Source organism: Schistocerca cancellata, chromosome 3 (assembly GCF_023864275.1).
Source record: "Schistocerca cancellata isolate TAMUIC-IGC-003103 chromosome 3, iqSchCanc2.1, whole genome shotgun sequence".
NCBI classification, from domain to species: domain Eukaryota; kingdom Metazoa; phylum Arthropoda; class Insecta; order Orthoptera; family Acrididae; genus Schistocerca; species Schistocerca cancellata.
Window position 1 is genome coordinate 671,201,162 of NC_064628.1, and position 20,150 is coordinate 671,221,311.

Genomic DNA, 20,150 nt, shown 5'->3' on the forward strand with positions numbered 1-20,150 from the left:
GATAAAATGACGAATATGTGTGGCTGCAGGCCCAAAGATTTTAAAGCAGTACACTACAGCGTATCACAGCTGGTTTCCAAAGGAGACGCATTCCGATATTTCGTTTAGGACTAAAACGAGAGGGTTTTTATCAGTGAAAAGTCTGATAGTTTTTGAATCCGAAAGATTAGTTAGAGGATATGCAAACATTGCCTTTTGAACTGGTTCTGAGAGCTCTTTGCTACAGAATAGAACACGCGAACGTTAGCTTACGGACTTTTAAACGGTAGTCAAAAACGTAATATGTTGAGAAAAGGCTTCTAATACGCTCCACCACAAAAAGTTTCCGAAACTAACTGGAAGTAATAAAAGGAGATCTAGGACACCCACTGGGTGATGACATCTCCATTAAACATCTAGTAGTCTACTGATTGGAAAAATGTATCCTCATTTCTAGTGCTCAGCCAGCTGAAGTAAGAAAAGTTTTAAACAATTTCAAGAAGAAAGTGAGTGACAATAATGTTTTGGTAATCACATCAGAAAAAGCGGTGTTTTTATCTTAATGAACAAAGGTTACTACGTAAACAAAGTGGTAGGTTTTCTAAGATCCACCAACTTACAACCCTCGTAGAAAGACCCTTCACAATCTTGTAATTATAAAGTTGAAATTGTTATTAAACTGTGTAAAACTATAATATTTGACTGTGATACCTACCGTATTTTCTCACTAACATGAATTCTACAGTTCCCATACTGTATGGCATCCCTAAACTCCATAAAGACGGTATCTCATTCCGTGGTGTAGTGTCTTCACTCTCAGGCCCATGTTACAAATTAGCTAGAGAATTAAATGAGATGATCAATATCAAAACAAAGTTTTAATCTAGTCATCGTATTATCAATTCACTTGACTTAGTGAACGACTTAAAACATATCCAATCTCCTCCAAAGCCAGGCAAGATTATTTTGATGTCAGCATCGTAGTCACCAATATAACTGTATAAGAACGCGTTAACGGTGTCACATACTTACTAGATAAACCACGAGGTAAAGTAGTTGACATAATGTTAGCTACACAAACTTGCCTAACACAAAATTATTTACGTTTCAGTGGTAAGATATACAAACACTTGCATGATGTACTATGGTATCCCACCTCAGTCCAAACTTTGCTGAGATATTCATGGCTAATTTCGAAAAACAGCTCTTGCAAAATAACCCCTCTCACAGGGTTGGACACTGGTTTAGGTATGCTGATGATGTGTTGTGCTGATGGACGAGAACTGCCAGACACCTTCAAACATTCCTCAAGCAACTATAAGTACTATATCAAATTCACAATGGAGTTTGGCTGTAGCTACATAAATTATTTAGCTCTAACCATAGATATTAATGATCACAAGATTTATAGGGTCTATCACCACAGATACTGTAATACTAGCTGCCTTTCATTCAATGCTATATCGTTAAATATCCACCCCGCAAGTGATGACCACTTCCAAACTGAATTAAATACAGTCAATCAAGTAACATCAAACAACGGCTCTGTCCTCCCTCGGTGGACTCCACAATACATAAAAAGCAGAAAAAATGTGTCCACTCTCTTCTCTATCATGTTCTCAACTCACTACCCCAAGATTAAGTCTTGGGGTAGTGAGATGAGAACAGGGTACCATATTCACTGAAAGTCGTCTGAATATGGCCGGAAAGGAGGTCATGGATACACGGTGCAAGTGAACCCTTACATCACATCCAAAAAGGGAGGAAGGTGAAACCGTCATCAAGCTCAGTATCGACTAATCAAAATCAGTTCCCTTACTTGCCACTTGTAACTGCTTATTCCTCCAACTCACATGCGCCATTGTTTCCTTTACACCATTTACTATAGTTTTATTCGTCCTGTTAAAAAATCACATTTTAGAATCACTGCTGCTTTACTTACTTGCTTAATTTCACTTGTATGTCTAACCTGTTTGTAATACTGGACCTGTTAAAGATAATATTATTTTGTTCAGCCACTCGCTTGAAAAATGTCAGCTAAGTTTACTGTTCAATTCATTTCCTTCTCAGAGTAATGTTGTAATTTCTTATACTGTTCAAATATTTTGTCTAAGTTCAACAATTTTACATAACATTTGCACTCAGATAAATCCTCTGGTGTTAATCCTAAACCAAACATTAAGAGCTGTAGTATTTGGAAAGTAACAAAGATATTCTGTAAATACGTTTGTACCGGACTAGTTTTAAATCTTTGATCCTACAAAGTTTCACGTAGCAGATATTCATCTTTGAACTTGATGTTGGTATAACCACTGAAAAATAGCTCACAAACGCTATAAATATCGTAGAATACTGCAGCAGTGTCATGTGTGTTTTAATTCGTAAAAATGTTTCTAGTAAATCGATCTCTTCTGTAAAGTATTTCATAAATATTTTCTTTGCCTTTGTATTTACTTTCTGAATGACAGTGGTAAAATATTCGCCAATGAGTATATGGTTTCTTAATAAAGGCGTTGAAAATATTTGCAGTGAACGGTATTTGTTTATTCCCTAACTTTCTAATAAAAATCACTTCTACCTAGACGCTGTTCGGAATTTAACCCCTCCTCCCCATTTCTCTCTAGTAAGTCGTGATCATTTCGCCACGTTTCTCGATACATGTTACAGATATATACAGTTGATTCTGATTCCTAATTAAAGTATCAAAACAACAGATTCCTGAAACGTATCGCAAAAAATTTCAAAAAATGGTGTCATCTCTCATCCCATTGTCCACGAGTAATGTTTAACTTTCTATACAACGAAAGTAGCTCCTGTCGTGTGCGGCCTGGGCTTAACTAGACTTCTGTCAACGACTGTTACTAGTAATAAAAACAGCTGTTTATATAGGAAGGAATCAAATGCAAATTAACCGACATGAGAGATTAAATTATTGATAACGAACTATGAGCGATGTTGATGACAGAAGTAATGAAACCGTCCCGCTATCTTTCCAACGGGTACAATTGCTGATAAGGACCCCTTTATATATGTGTTGGATTGCACGGTTTATGACAAGCCTTGCCAAGATGAAAGTCATTACTTTGATTGTTATACTCTCAGCAGTAGTCTCAGGTTAGTAACAACAGTGTACACTTTTGTTTCACCGACGCCAGAAAGAGATTCTGTTCTAATACTCCTGTATTTATATTAGGTATCTGTTGCTGCAATATTAGAAAGTAAGTGTACTTGCATTAAAAAGGTTTTAGAAACTGAATAAGACTGTTTTGTGGTCAATCTGTCACATTTTAGACGTGAGAACCAGGGGTCCGTGTCTCAAAACGTACAGAAATAAATTTTGTCAATAATCTATATCACTAATCGGTTTCGGTTAGAAACAAAGCAAGAAGTAAACTTTTTAACTATGTCCATTCACTAATATTATATGGAATACTATTTCATGTGAAACATCTACTGCAGAGAAAGTTTTCATTAGACGAAGGGGTCACGTGAATTATATGTAGTATTCGTCTATAATTATGGCACCTTCAAAGAGCGAGACATTACTATAGCATCACAAAACATACATTTACGACTGACTTTTAGTGTAAATGATCATTCAGTATTGTAATCGAGTTATAATATTCACAAGTATGTTACAATACGAAAATTAATACCATCCTTACTTCTCCATAAAATTGATTGTGTCCTAAATATGGGCCAATTACACTGAGGTACAAATTGTTCATCACAAAACCAGAAAGGAAACACGTTCTTCGTATTCTGCAACTATTATTTCTTTGATAACGAAGAGGTTTTAAGTTTCTAACGCCGTCGTCAGGTGACAAAATCGATTCGTGAAAAATTAAATACTAGTGATGAAAATGTTTCTTTGATTATATAATTTTCATATTCTGTCACGTATCGACGAAGAAATCAGTTAATATTATTGTTCACCTTCTCAATGATGTAACTTTCTAACAGATCCGAAAATAACCTTAAAAACGAACTTTTATTCAGTAATATATGACAGAAATAATTAATTAGTTAGTGCACATGCTTTCCTCTTGTTCTTTTTCTTTTTTCTGTGTGGCGGTCTGTGTAAGACGACAGGAAGGTTATTTATAAGCTGGGTTTTCTTCTTCTCCCATTAAAATATATTCACCTTTTTTCTCCTTCTCTCCCGTTGTTCTTTAGATATCCTCTTCTCTGTCTGACCGGTTACCCTTCATTTTGTTTCCCTGTCATTTTTTATCACTGATCTCCTGTATCTTAATTGATGTATAGTTTCTTCTTCAGTTCTCATTCTCTCACATCTTGATTTCTGTGTCAGACCAATTCTTCCTAAGTGTAGTAAATTTAATAATCCACTTTTTACTCTTGTCTTGCAAAGTTTCTCCCACTCTCATCTAATAATTCTACTCAAGCCCATCCAGATTATGTCTCGAGCAGTATCGTTCATTTGAGTCCAGATTCTTCTATGCTGTACTAAACTTCCAGCGCAGTTTTTGTCTTGATCTTCGGTCCCGTTTTTTTTCTCTAATTTTTAGGTTACAGTACCCCTCCAAAGAGACTGCTCTTTTTTATTTTTTTATTGCTCTACAGCATATTTTCCCAGTGTTACGGTATTAGCCGAAAATAACACCGTGTTCCCTATTGTTGTCTTGTAGTACGTAATTTTGAGTCTCTTCATATGTTATTTTTATTATAAACGTCTCTATCTAAATAGTACGTCATTCCCACCCATTTTACCCTTTCTTTTACCTCCTCACCAGTTCAGTTTCTCTCTGTCATTCACAACACTAGTTGCTTAAATTGCCCAACTTTTCCGCGGTACCTTCACATGTTTTCTTGTCTTATAGGGTATTCAGTATTTTTACCGTGTTGTTGGTGATTCTTAGCACTACTCTTCTCCAGGTCACCAATTACTGCTACGTCATTCACAAAAAAAAACGGTTCAAATGGCTCTGAGCACTATGGGACTTAACATCTGAGGTCATCAGTCCCCTAGAACTTAGAATTACTTAAACCTAACCAACCTAAGGACATCACACACATCCATGCCCGAGACAGGATTCGAACCTGCGACCGTAGCAGTCGCGCGGTTGCGGACTGCAGCGCCTAGAACCGCGTGGCCACCGAGGGCGGCCATCCACAAAAACCAGGGAATCCAAATGTGCCATTTTGCTCTTCTTGACATCGTTCTTTCTTTTGTATTCTTGTTTTGTCGTTTCTTATTCTCCATCATCCGATCGTATCATCCAGTACTTTTGAGAACATTACTGGTAACAGCTCATCTTGCAACACTGTCTATCTGAAATTTGACAATGCAGGTCCATGGTCTATCCCAGGTTTTTATCTCCTTTGGCTCGACATTGATGTGTGTTGTCCTCACTCTCATTTTATACCTTCGGCACGGTTCCATTATTCTTCTGGCAATTTTTGTTCGTCATCGTACTTTCTGTGTAGCCTCCGACTATAACCTTATTTAGGCTCCTTCTCCATAACAGGGCGATATAATCTTCTACCAAAACTTCCTCTAGCCTTTCAGGTACGTATCTCAGTGCATCATCGAATTTTAATCAGAAGTTGTCTCTCTATAGTCCTTCCCGCTTTTGTTGCCATTCGCTGCGCGTTTGGTTACTACTGCACACTTTTTGTTGTCTGCTCTGATGGTCATCTTATGTATCCAATCTGACTTACTCTTCACCTCTGTTATGCAGCCTTCGCATCTCTTGTCTGCGATAAACCGCTACCAAAGCACCTAGGTGTGTGGCTTTCTTTTCCCAGTGCGATTCCTGGTTCCGCTTTTGACGTTTAGAAACACCCAACTCTAAATATTTATGTTAGTACCCAGGAAACTACTTCGTTTAACCTCATTTCCATGTAAAACGTAAATAGCTTATATAACATGTGATGAACTGGTGGACTAGCTGTTCGATCATGGAAAAAAGTACTGAACTGCCATGCTGCTAGGAGAACATACTGATACAATATGCAGAACTTTCCATGTCCTATGGCCAAAGTCCCCGTTACCATTAGAGACCATTCAGAGAACTACTAATGCAATACAAAATTTTCATTGTGACCAGAACGTAGAGCAGTGAAACGAGCAGAAACGTTTTCCTTTGACTGCAAGGAAAAGAGATGCTTTCTAAATGACAAAAAAATACTCATTAACCTGCTTTGCGATAAGCAATCGACATTATTCGTACCATAGGCTTGTAATCGAAAACACGAAAACTGTAATTGAGTACAGATTTTCCGTTACAGTGAAAAATGAAGCAACAATTTTGAATAATTTATATATGCTGAGATTCATCAAACATTCGTCTACTTTTCTTCGAAGTTGTCGTTGTTCACGCATTTGCTCAGAGCGTGGCGGCGAAGCTAGAGGAACGATTTTCAAATCCCGTTCTACTATCGTGATTTAGATTTTCCACGATTTTCCTAAATCTATTAGGACAAATATCATGATATTTTCTTTGAAAAGGTCAATGTAGGCTTTACGAAACACGAGATAAGGTAATTTTTGTTTCCTCTCATTACTGCCAGCATTTTCCTCCATCTCATACAGGTTTGTATTGTTATGGCTGGATACTTTAGCAAAGCGATTGAAAATTCTTAACATTTGGTTACTATACAACTTTCCCCCGTTTTGCCAGTAACGTAACTTAAGCCAACAGATAGTTCATTCTGCAAAACCGGGTAACATTGTGCGCAGTAAATTCACACTTCTTAATGTGGCTTCTTCAAAGATCCTGGAAATTTTCACTCATTTCACAGTGCATTTGCTTCTAAAGGGTATCAGTATCTAGTAACGAAAATCAGCTCCGAGTTAACTGCGATTTACACAATCACAGTCCAACACAAAAATATAGCATCCATATAGACTTTGCTTTGCCTTACTGTTTCGTGTTCAAAATGGTGATCAGGGCCCAGCTACGAAGATCTGTATCAAGTGGCCAACAGACAGTGAGCAAGAAATGGGGAATACTTGTGAATTCAAAAGAAAACGAAATATACACTATGTGATCGAAAGCATCCGGACGCCAGGCCGAAAATGAGTTACAAGTTCGTGGCACCATCCATCAGTAATAATGGAATTCAATATGGTGTTGGCCCACTGTTAGGCTTGATGACAGCTTCCACTCTCGCAGGCATACGTTCAGTTAGGTGCTAGAAGGTTTCTTGGAGAACGACAGCCCATTCTTCTCAGGGTGCCGCACTGGGGAGAGGTATCGATGTCGGTCGATGAGGCCTGGCTCGAAGTCAGCGTTCCAAAACATCCAAAAGGTTTTCTATAAGATTCAGGTCAGGACGCTGTGCAGGCCAGTCCATTACAGGGATGTTATCGTCGTGTAACCATTACGCCATAGGCCGTTCATTATGAACAGGTGCTCGATCGTGTTGAAATATGCAATCGCCATCCCCGAATTACTCTTCAACAGTGGGAAGCAAGAAGGGCTGAAAACACCAATGTAGGCCTGTGCTGTGATAGTGCCACGCAAAACAACAAGGGGTGCCAGCCCCCTCTATGAAAAACACGACCACAGCAAAACACCATCGCCTCCGAAATTTACTGTTGGCACTACACATGCTGACAGATGACGTTCACCAGGCTTCGCCATAACCCACACCCTGCCATCCGGTTGTCACATTGTGTACCGTGATTCGTCACTCCACACAACGTTTTCCTACTGTTCAATCGTCCAATGTTTACGCTCCTTACACCAAGCGATTTTTCGTTTGGCATTTACTGGGGTGAAAGTCCGCCTGCTTCGCTGGGTGGTAACGTACTCGCCTCCCATGCAAGCGGGCCCAAGGTCGATTCCCGGCTGGGGTGGAGATTTTCTCCGCTGGCAGACTGGGTGTTGTGTTGTGCTCATCACCATATCATCCTCCTCACCGGCGCGCAAGTCGCCAAATGTGGCATCGACTGAAACAAGACGCACTTGGCGGCCGAACTTTCCGAATAGGGCCTCCCGGGCAACAATGCCATACGCTCATTTCATTTACCACTCGACCATGAAATCAACTTCCCACCTAACTGTCGTAGTACTTGCAGTGGATCCTGATGCAGTTTGGAACTCCTGTGTGATGGTCTGGATAGATGTCTGCCTATTACACATTACTACCAACTGTCAGCGGTCTCTGTCAGTCAACAGATGAGGTCGGCCTGTACGCTTTTGTGCTGCATGTGTCCCTTCACGTTTCCACTTCACTATCAAATCGGAAACAGTGGACGTAGGGATGTTTAGGTGTGTGGAAATCTCGAGTACAGACGTATGACACAAGTGACACCGAATCAACTGACCACGTTCCAAATCCGTGAGTTCCGCAGAGCGGCCAATTCTGCTTTCTCATGATGTCTAATGACTACTGAGGTCGCTGATATGGAGTACCTGGCAGTAGGTGGCAGCACAATGCACCTAATATGAAAAACGTATGTTTTCGGGGTGTCCGGATACTTTTGATCACATAGTGTGTGTTACTAACCACTTCTCCTACAATTTGTCTGACTATTCACAGACTAGATTATACACTGGAGAATTCAAAATTCCTAATTGTAGCATGTAGCACTATACGAATCAACGATAGCCCGCACCCTTGGTTGAGTGGTACTCGCTTTCGTGGTACATACACTAACATTCGAACGATACGGCCAGGGTAAGCATGGTATTTCCACAAAGATGAGACGCAAAATCATTAAGCGTAAAACTCGAACTCGGGACCTTTGCCTTTCGCAGGCAAGTGCTCTATCACTTTTTTTTCGGTATTGTTCGTTGCGTTTGGTCTGGACGGACGTCACAAGACATCCGTGCAAATTGTACCTCGTCTCCTACCTTCAGGAGTGCCAGTTCTGCAAGGTTCGCAGGAGAGCTTCCGCAAAGTTTGGAAGGTAGGAGACGAGGTACTGGCAGAAGTAAAGCTGTGAGGACGGCGTGTGAGTCGTGCGTGGGAGGCTCAGATGGTAGAGCACTTGCCTGTGTAAGGCAAAGGTCCCGACTTCGAGTCTCGGTCCGGCACACAGTTTTAATCTGCCAGGAATTAAAAAAAAAAATTTTAAGTGGTCAACGCGTTCGACTGGGTTGCAGCGGGCCCAGCCGCGATTCCCGGCAGGGACAGGAATTTTCTCCGCTAGGTTTTGTGTTGCTCTCATCATCGTTTCATCATCGACATGCAAATCGCCAAACGTGCCGCCAACTGAGAAGACTCAACTGGAAAGACTTGCAACTCGGCAGCAGAGTTTCTCTGTGTGCGGACTCCCGGCCATTAATGCCATACGATCGTTTCATTTTCTATTTCAGTATAAGTTATCATTCCGAATACGCTACCTCCTTATAGCATTTAGATAATCGTTATCGTTTAACATTTATCAGTGCCAGGCAAGATATTATACAAGCATTAGCAGAAAAACATTTGTTATCTTGGTATAACAGGGAAAATATTATTTTTTTGTACAATATCCGACCTTTCTGCCAACGGTATCGCGTTGATTTATACAGTTTCTGAGCTACAACAGAGAACAGCTTATGGACTATATGCTAATGCTACCAATAGAAGTATTTCTGATTGCTATTTCTCTTTGTGAATTTACACCTGGAGTTGTTCTACATAATGCAGGCAGAAACTCCTTCGCTATTGGTCTTATAGATCGCAAATTTTTTTGCGGTCAAGAACGAAGTAACTGTCATTTCACTCTAGTTGTTCGTTGGATAGAAAAATGAAGTAGTCACCTTATACGGCGATTATAGGAAATTTTTACGATGTAGCCGTAAAATATGCCACATTTTGTTGAAACTTTCCTATGCCACACTCAGTTGCTTCGCTGGTAAATCTCTTTAAGCAGCTGCTCTCTCTCATATATACCATGTGAATGTACGAATATTCGTAAGTATGGGGTGATCACACAGTTATACACTACTGGCCATTAAAATTTCTACACCACGAAGATCAATTTAACCGACAGGAAGAAGATGCTGTGATACGCAAATGATTAGCTTTTCAGAGCATTCACACAAGGTTGGCGCCGGTGGCGACACCTACAGCGTGCTGACATGAGGAAAGTTTCCAACCGATTTCTCATGCACAAACAGCAGTTGACCAGCGTTGCCTGGTGAAACGTTGTTGTGATGCCTCGTGTAAGGAGGAGAAATGCGTACCATCACGTTTCCGACTTTGATAAAGGTCGAATTGTAGCCTATCGCGATTGCGCTTTATCGTATAGCGACATTGCTGCTCGCGTTGATCGAGATCCAATGGCTGTTAGCAGAATATGGAATCGGTGAGTTCAGGAGGGTAATACGGAACGCCGTGCTGGATCCCAACGGCCTCCTATCACTAGCAGTCGAGATGACAGGCATCTTATCCGCATGGCTGTAACGGATCGCGCAGCCACGTCCCGATCCCTGGTTGTTCTGGGTACTGATTTCTCAGGATCTATGAACCCAAACTGCGTGAAAATGTAATCACATGTCAGTTATAGTATAACATATTTGTCCAATGAATACCCATTTATCATCTGCATTTCTTCTTGGTGTAGCAATTTTAATGGCCAGAAGTGTATATAATAAAAAATTTTAGTGCAACCCAAACACAAGAGCAGCAGAAGGACGTTCGTGGGGATGCAATCAGAACATTCATATTCGTATTATGCAGACCACCATGGACTGCAGGGTAGAGGGTAGTTGGCATGATACCACATGTCACGTTTTCTTCCTAACCCAGTCGCGCATAGAGCGCTGGAAAAATGCTTGCTGAAGTGTCTCTGCGTGTTGCAGTTGGTCTGATCTTGTGCTCAGGGTCCCTATGGGAGCGATAAATAGGGGAAGGAAGAATATCTCTAGATTCTTTGGTTTACACTGGTTTCTAAAACTTTATAAGAAGGCTTTCGCGGAATGATTACAGTACATCTCCAAGCTCTACCGATTCAGGGTGGCAAATGGGAAGTTGCGGTACGGAAAATGGCCCAGAGATCATCAGTGTGTGTGTGTGTGTGTGTGTGTGTGTGTGTGTATGTGTGTGTGTGTGTGTGTGTGTGTGTTTGTGTAGTGGGTGAAGTTTTTTGAAACAATGTGTGTATAGTGTGTGCAGGGTCCCTATGGGAGCGATAAACAGGGGAAGGAAGAATATCTCTAGATTCTTTGGTTTATACTGGTTCCCTAAACTTTATAAGCAGGCTTTTGAGGAATGATTACAGTAAATCTTCGAGCTCTACTTATTTAGGATAGCAAATGGGAAGTTGCGGTACGGAAAATGGCCCAGAGATCACCTGTGTGTGTGTGTGTGTGTGTGTGTGTGTGTGTTTGTGTGTAGTGAGTGAAGTGTTATGAAACAATGTGTGTATAGTGTGTGCAGTGACTGATAGTGAGATATGAGTGAATAGTGTGGCATTACATAATTTAATAAGTTATTTGTAAAAAAAAGTATTGTATACCAGGAGTAAATCCAATGATTGTCTCTAGCTAGAAGTCTCTTCGACATGTCCTATATCCCTGTAAAAAGAGATTTACGGGAGAATAAATCTACTACTACTACTATTACTACTGCTACTACTACTACTACTACTACATTTCACAGCGTTTCCGTGACGCTCTTCTGCGAGTCAAACTTGCGAAAATTCCTGCCGCCGATTTTTCTAAACCTTCGGTAAATACCATGTTAGTCCTGTTCGGTATATATCCCACACACTTTAGCAATATTCTAAGATGGGAAGCACAACTTATTTGTAAGCAGTCTCCTTCGCAGACTGACGACATTTTCCCACTCCTCTGGCAATGACACCAAGTCTGTGACCTGCCTTATTTACAACTTAGTCTACACGATTATTCCATTTCATAGGTCCCACCTACTCAACACCAACGAAATTCTGCATTCTTGCAAGTTAGCTCTTCTTGTCGTAGGTCTGTAACTCAAAGAATCGCATGCCACTATTGTGCATAGATGTAATTTTTTTTCCCCGCAGCCCATCTTCGTCGGTGGGAGCTGGTTCCCACGAAGGATGGCGGAGTCGAGCTTTACGACGTGACCCAGCCTTTGCCGGAAGTGCGGGTCGATACGAGTGACGTCATCTTCGAGCTCTACACAAAGTAAGATAAGTTACTGTTAACTGTAACACGCACTCTAGTGGTAATATTTGATTCTTGCATCTTTTCTGCGTAAACGTTATGTCTAATACTGAAATCAGTGTGATATTTAATGTTGGAAACATACGCAGTGACTTGTTGAAGCTGTCGTGGTTGTGTAGATACTTCATGCCTCGCAGCATTGCGAATATTTCATCCGCTTTTAAGTCCTGAGGTATATGTAAAATGGAATCCCAAAATTATACTACCTCTGCTTTTATTCACCCACTTACTTCTAATTTTATATGACTCAATTTCCTTGACCACTAGGATGTGCAGTCACAACTCTAGATTATCACTACAGAGTAGCAACTTTCATATTTGCAGTCATCAGTCTCTCAACAGGTCCCCCATATATTCCCCCTGTATGTCATCGTTTCATACTAATTTTCATCTAATGACGCCAATACTCTGTGTAGCTTATCCTAATTTCGATTCGTTACCCCTCCTACCTCCAACTCACCTCACTAAACCTGCTGCTTGTTCCAGTGTCAGTTTAATTATCACTGGATGCCGTAGGGCTTAGATCATGTACCACGAACGTGAACCTTCATATTGTACCGATTTATCATAGTTTCCTTTCTGCCCTACACATTTTTTTCCCTTCCTCTTAATTTATAGTTAATACTTTTAAACATACAAACTCCTCAACAATTAATTATCCTAGATGCTGGTAAGAATAATATGGAAAAGAAAGGAAAAGAATATTGAGGATATATTAAATAATGAGCAGTTCCTCTTTCGGAGAGGCGAAGTCACCTGAGACGCAGTTCTGTCGTTGTACTTGGTAACAGAGGCAAGAAATAAGAAGAATCAAGAGACTCTCATGGGATCTCTCGAACTAGAAAAATCTTTCGACAAGCTAAAATTGTGCAATATGTTTGAAATACTCATAAAAATAAGCATAAGCTATAGGTAGAAACAGGTACCATACAATATGGGCAAAAACCAAGAGGACACATTAAGAATGGAAGACCAACGGAGAAGTGCTTGGACTAAAAAGAGCAAGCTTTCTTCGATGTCGTTCAACTGAAAGGCCCCCAGACCCAACAAGCAATCTCGTAAATGAAACAAATGTTCAGGATCAGAACCGTGCCAAGCTGATTCAGCGTCCCCAACACAATTGCTAATGCTTTTGCTTGTGTGAGAGATGTGTACATAATGTTGCGTCTTACACTCTGTAAAGATATTGACAAATGGGCGAAAATGGGAAGACACTGCCAGGACCCATGTCACGTAATATGTTCCTTTGATTTACCCAGTAAGCATGATAAAACTCCCTCTGTGAAGCCCGAGCCCTCACTGGAAGACAGTTGTACAGGCACACTTTTAAGAATTGTTCGAGCTGCTGGTTGCCGAGAACTAGTTCACAGCCCACCACTCATATGCGTGTATCACTTATGTGCGTGAACGTTTCTGTGCTATGATATCACACAAAAATATCCTTTAATCATTTTACAGCACTAATTGACCACTAAGATTACATTCTGAAGGTGGAAAGTTTCCATGTAAATCATGATTACGCCTCAAATCACAAATTTGGATGTCGCAAACAATGACTTAATTTATCATACAAATATATATATATATTGTCAACAGTGACTTCTGTTCCTCAACAGATCAAACCCAAGCAGCCCTCAAATTTTGACAGCTGGTGGCTCTTATACTGGAAACTTCGTTGCCTCAAAAGAAACGAAATTTGTTACCCATGGATGGATGAACGAAGGGGATCACATGAGTGCAATCCGTGATGGTAAGTGCTGTTCTTTAAAATAATGAGGTGTATATCACATAATACAAATTTGGAGACTCAGCACAAATGAATAATACTTAATTCCAACCATCAACAATGAATACTAATCGCAGGTAACAGAAATCTTAACTGCAGTTATTGAATTTTTTTTAACATCTCACGTCAGGTATCTATTATTTTCAGTCTAATGAAAAATATACTGCTGATCGAAGAATACAACACAATCTTCTACGAAATTACTAAATAGAGTCATATAAGTCAATGGCTATATCACTGCCTTTGTGTAGCTTATTTGGCAGACACTTTCTCAGTTTGTATTAGTGCAATATTTATGATCAATCCGAAACAAAATACATGTATCCCTCATTTCAGTCAAACAGACTCAGTTTTGTCAGTTTTATGAATCAGGTTTTAGTAGTAAACTGTGGTTTAAAAAGGCTTCAGTAGTGAAGTGAGCTTATAAGAGGCATGACAATGATGTGACACACACATTAGTTCCAGAATGAGATTTTCACTCTGCAGCGGAGTGTGTGCTGATATGAAACTTCCTGGCAGATTAAAACTGTGTGCCGGACCGAGGCTCGAACTCGGGACCTTTGCCTTTCGCGGGCAATCGGTCTACCAACAGAGCTACCCAAGCACGACTCACGCCCCATCCTCACAGCTTTACTTCTGCCAGTACCTCGTCTCGTACCTTCCAAACTTTACAGAAGGTCTCCTGCAGTAGAGTGCTTGCCCGCGAAAGGCAAACGTCCCGAGTTCGAGTCTCGGTCCGGCACACAGTTTTAATCTGCCAGGAAATTTCACACACATTAGTTGCTTTTCACTATGTTAAACCCAAGCCACAAATTCTTTCATAATAACGGTATTCATCTTACAAAAATTTGACACTACAAATCATGAAATTTCTTCAGATAAGACATTACCACTTTTAAAAGCATGTTCTTAATAACAAACATTAGAAGCATATTACAGAAAAATGAAATGAAAAAAATAAAAGTAAATCATATTAGTAAGGAGAAAAGAAGATGTGCTTCTAAAAACTAAACTGCGAAAAAAACTTTTTCTCCTTCATCACAGCAACACCTTTTTCCAGATTTATGACTCCATGCAATCATACATTCTTTGATAGTGGTATACAAGGCGATAGTCCTGTGCTTCATTTTATGAGTTCAGTAAACAATAAACAGTAAACAGAATTTCTCAAACTATCTTTCTTTTTACAAATCGTGAACCAGACACAAAAACTGATGTAAATATGAAATACATTGATGCTATAATCCAGTATGAAATATAATATGTATATGAGGGTAGATCAACAATAGCACAGATGCGAGTAACGAACACACACATAGAGACAATGACAAAATACTAAGTTTTCAGACAAACCATTATTCAAATCTGAGTTAACATTAGTTGCTCTGTGTGTGCGTGTGTGTGTGTGTGTGTGTGTGTGTGTGTGTGTGTGTGTGTGTGTGTTTTAGCTTTGAAGAAAGATTCAGTCAGAAATCTCAGAAATTTATTGTTACTTTATATTTCTGCCACAATTCTGCAGGCAGCCTCATCTCTTTTGGTAAGAAGTGATCTGTGGAACAAATATATGGTAGTTAGACTGAAATTTTGTTTTATATTTTCGGGAAACAAGTCAAAAAACTGTTTAAAATACATGTAGTGCACTTAGCGCTAAGGATTGTGCACAATACAGTCAGTCTTCCACTTAGCAGACATGAGAGAGTAGGATGCACTATTTCACATATTTGTTTCTGCAGCACTATCCTGTAATGAAATCTTTCAATTAATTTATTGCAGAGGTGTATAAATTTAGGCGCAATAAACATGACACTATGCTTATGCTCTGCACAAGGACAGCAGGAAAGCTACAAAGGAAATCTTTCCACAATATTGGTATTTCCTTGCACAGTGGTAAACATTTAATTACATGTCAGTTCTAGTATAATATATTTGTCCAATGAATACCCATTTATCATCTGCATTTCTTCTTGGTGTAGCAATTTTAATGGCCAGTAGTGTATATAATAAAAAATTTTAGTGCAACCCAAACACAAGAGCAGCAGAAGGACGTTCGTGGGGATGAAATCAGAACATCATACACAGAAATTAGAAAAATATAAATGTTTTGTCTTGTTTTGGTGCTTCGCCAAGTGGTAGGTAACTTCTATGAACTTCCTAAATTTGAAATAGCATTTAATTCCCATATAACTAGGATTATTAGTTTTTTTGTATATTGCCCTTGCTACAACTAAACGCCTTTAACTTCGTCATTCCAGACACAGTAGTAACTTTATTTGAATATTTTCAGGCTGGATACAGGCTGGAGATTACAATGTTATTGTCATAGACTGGTCAGCGGAAGCAGGAAACTGGAATTATGCTCAGGCAAAAGCTGCTGTAACAGGAGTTGGAGAAATAGTGGCAACTTTCATCAACTGGCTTGCTTCTCTTGGTGCCAGCACCAATAACATGCAGCTTGTAGGACACACCCTAGGCGCTCACGTCTGTGGTGTTGCAGGAAATCGTGTTACTGCAGGAAGACTGAACAGAATTACAGGTCGGAGGTTTTTTAAGTCACATTGTTAAATGCATTAATAACAGAAGATGTTGTTTATATGTCTGCTGTTCTGTCACAGAGTGTGTAACTTCATGTCTTATTAGCCTCATGAACCAATTTTATGAATGTTTCATACTTCCATTTGTCATCTCTACTATCGTTTTACACATTTTCCTTTCTGTATTTCTCTTTTTACTCCTGATGAATTTTGTTTATTTACGAAGGCTTATGGTACATTATAACCATAGTCACATCATTATCTTTTACTGGTCAGAACATTTTACAAACACATTCTGTATTTGTCATGTCTTTACCTCTTGTGCAAATACTTGAGACTGACATCATAGTTGTTAATGTGTTCATCGCAAACAGAAATAACAACGCCTAGATTATGTCTTTCAAGGAATATCGATAGTAACGTTTGCGTTTGTTTTGACTTTCATCATCTTTATCACGAGCTTGGACCATTCCAACTTTCTTAAATTATAGGAATATACTTAACGTAAATCCATAATTTGAACTCAACTAAGTCTACTGTACTATTTTGTTATTATTACTCCATTTTTGTTTTTATCTATGAGGTGTAATTAACATTGATTAATGACAGTGATGTTCTGACTGTTTAATATCAGTTTCAATAAATGCAAAATGATCTTCAGAAACAAAATAAATAATTTTTAAGTACTGATCCATGTCAATATTTGTTGCTGTAATCAAACATGAACATTAACAATACATAGAGCACGAGGCAGAATTAGCTGCTCAGTATTATATTCTAAGTCAGAATATTAATTCAGAGAAAGTAAAGCTTCCCTAAAAAGTTTAGACTTCCAGCCATGAAATGTGTAAAAATAATGATTTCATGGGAACAGATATAGATACATGAGATTATTAAATGAATCACCAATGATCCAGTTCATTAATTTCAAGTACAGCAAGACAGTTTAATGATCTTAAACGATACACTTAAGAAACTGTTCCTCTCATGAAGAACCAGTGACTACATTGAAAGATTTTTTGCCATAGAAAACAGTTTGAATTTAATTGCAGTAATAACTAGAATAAGGAAGAATGTATTGATACAAATATATTGTCCTACCTTGTCTATCAGATGTCCATTCATCATAAGTCTGATTTCATCTGCACAGGCATGGACCCAGCAGCACCACTCTTCGGCTCAGAGTCTGCCGCAGACCGTCTTGATGCAAGTGATGCTGGCTTTGTACAGGTGATACATACCAATGGTGGACTTCTAGGATGGTATGATGCTATGGGAACAGCTGACTTCTATCCAAATGGTGGAAAATTTCAGCCTGGTTGTGAATTTGATGTTACAGGTTAGTTTATTATGTTCTTTTAAGTCCTTTTACAAGAAGTAGACACAGTTGAAGTACTGACATGCAAACTGTTTCATACCAACCTAATTAAATGTGGTAGAAATGCTGATATTATATGACCTGGTTTACAAAAAGTTAACTTTTATTTTTGTCATACACCACCTCAGATTTGCAGCTTTCACACTTCAATTTATCAAACAATTCACATGTGTGTAGCAATCCATTGTGACATATGTTACTCTTTTTCAAACCTAAATATATTAGACAAAATAGATCCTTACCTATGCATTAATTAAAGTTCCTTGCCACATTTTTCAATCAGTATGTGAAGGCATATCTCAAGAAGTACTGTAGGCATTTTGATACAGTTTTCACTAATAGCTAAACTGATTTGCATGGAAGGTTTATGTATATAATTCATAAATGTTTCATGTAGATCAACTGAACTATAATGAATTAAAGTCCCCCACCACTTTTTTCTCTCTGTATGTGAAGCCTAACCTTATGAACAACTGTAGAGATTTTGATTTGATTTTGACTAATAGATAGTCTGATTCACAACCAAGGTTTGTGTATACAATCTATTACCACTATGGCCGAGTCATCCAGCTATATATACTTAGTACTGTCTATGCAAAGCCAGGGTGAGTCACTAGTGACAATACAATTTTATGGTATTTCTATTAATAAAAATGTAGGTACAGAAAAAAACCTTATTTGTCTAATAGAACAGTTTCTTCACAGCCACAATATTACTTCCAGATTTTTGCTGTCCTTCTTTTTTAATAATTACTGACTGATGTTTGCTAATGTAGCACATAATATTGTCTGGTAATTCATTATATATTCACATTTGTGTCAATGACTACAGTAAAATGTATGTATACATCTTCATTCTGCAAATTCACAGGTGCCTGTAGTCATGGCCGATCAACTGAATTCTTTGCTGAATCCATAACAACAGGAACAGGATTTAAGGCATATCAGTGTGGTAGCTGGGACGACTTCAATGCTGGAAATTGTGCTAGCAATCCAACAGCTCTCATGGGAGAGAAACTCTCAAGCAGGTACAATATGTTCAACAATGTGTAATATTTGGTAAATGCCATAGTTTAGGAATTATTGGGTGATTTAGATCAAAATCTAATGAAGAATTACACATAATCATAATTGTCCTTTCATTCATTCTAACATACATAGATCACCCTCCTATCAGGATGATAGACAATCTTGGTTACTTATTACACTGGCAGACTTTACTATAACTCTCCACACTTCCTAAACCTCGCCAGTCGTTTTCCTTCATCCCTCTCCCTTTCCCTTCAGCCCTTCTGCCAGAATAAGGAGCCACCAGCTCCAAAAAGCTAGCACATTTCTTAACTTTAATCTGAGTTTTCTCCTACTGCTGATTGTTCAGTAGATTTTATATCTGTCCAGTAATATTACACTTTAAAAAATTGGTTATTTTCGTTGAAATATTTGTGAAAGTTCGTATCATCACCATGGAAAGATCTTGATCTGAACCTGAAACAAGTAGCAAAAGTAAAAATGGAAACAGCTGCAGCTTTGGAGGAATTCCTTTGTTATTTGTTGACCATAATATAAAACAGCCTCAAGATTATAATATAATTACAAAATACTTCAAACATGTATAATTGCTAAACTTTGAAAGTAGAGGCACCTTCTGGTGAAAAACAGAAAATTGTTGAAGGAAAGTAGATTTATAAGCCCTGAAGTTACATTAAAGAATCATACACGACCCAGAGTCAAGGGCAACTTGCGAGATAGTTTATCTCGTAAGGCTTCCTTGGACTGAAATTCCCTGTGGATTTTCCTGTAATCTTAAGCCTTACAAATCTCTTTCATGTCACTGTTTTTCTTCCTCCTACTACATCAGTTAGATACTTATTCAGACAAAAAATTTATATCTCTGTGTGAATCTATCTGCAGCCACCTGGTGATCAGATGGTCTCTGTCCATATTATAAATATTTTAATATCATTAATAACTACATATTATATTTCAGTAAGACTGAACAGACTTTCTTTTTTTCAGTGCATCTGGAACATACTTTTTGGCTACTGCAAGCTCTTCGCCATATGCTCTCGGTTAGACATGGTGTCTATTGTTTCATTCTTCCCAGGGTGTAAGTTGCATCCCAGTTAACCTGGAACAGTAATATCCATGTTTATCCAATGCATAAATGTCATTAAATAAATAATTTGTTAATGGCACTCTATAAAATCTCTTTCATTTTCCCAGAAAACAACAGTACCGATTATACGATTTTAATTAAACAAAGAGATGTATACAATTTGTGTGTCTACTTTTATCATCACTAATGTTATGACATATTCTTCTCTATCAAAGTGTTAGTTGTCTATGGCAAGGCAGTAATACTGTAG

General features: G+C 38.7%; 1 protein-coding gene across 1 annotated transcript; it reads left to right on the forward strand.

The window, feature by feature from the left end:
• The first annotated feature begins 3,047 nt into the window (after positions 1–3,047).
• On the forward strand, positions 3,048–19,949 carry LOC126176942 (pancreatic triacylglycerol lipase-like). The gene is made up of 7 exons (XM_049924142.1): positions 3,048–3,093; positions 11,927–12,050; positions 13,706–13,839; positions 16,160–16,408; positions 17,557–17,745; positions 18,656–18,812; positions 19,801–19,949. The coding sequence occupies exons 1-7, from the start codon at positions 3,048–3,050 to the stop codon at positions 19,856–19,858; spliced, it is 957 nt and encodes a 318-aa protein (XP_049780099.1). The 3' UTR covers positions 19,859–19,949.
• The last annotated feature ends 201 nt before the right edge of the window (positions 19,950–20,150 follow it).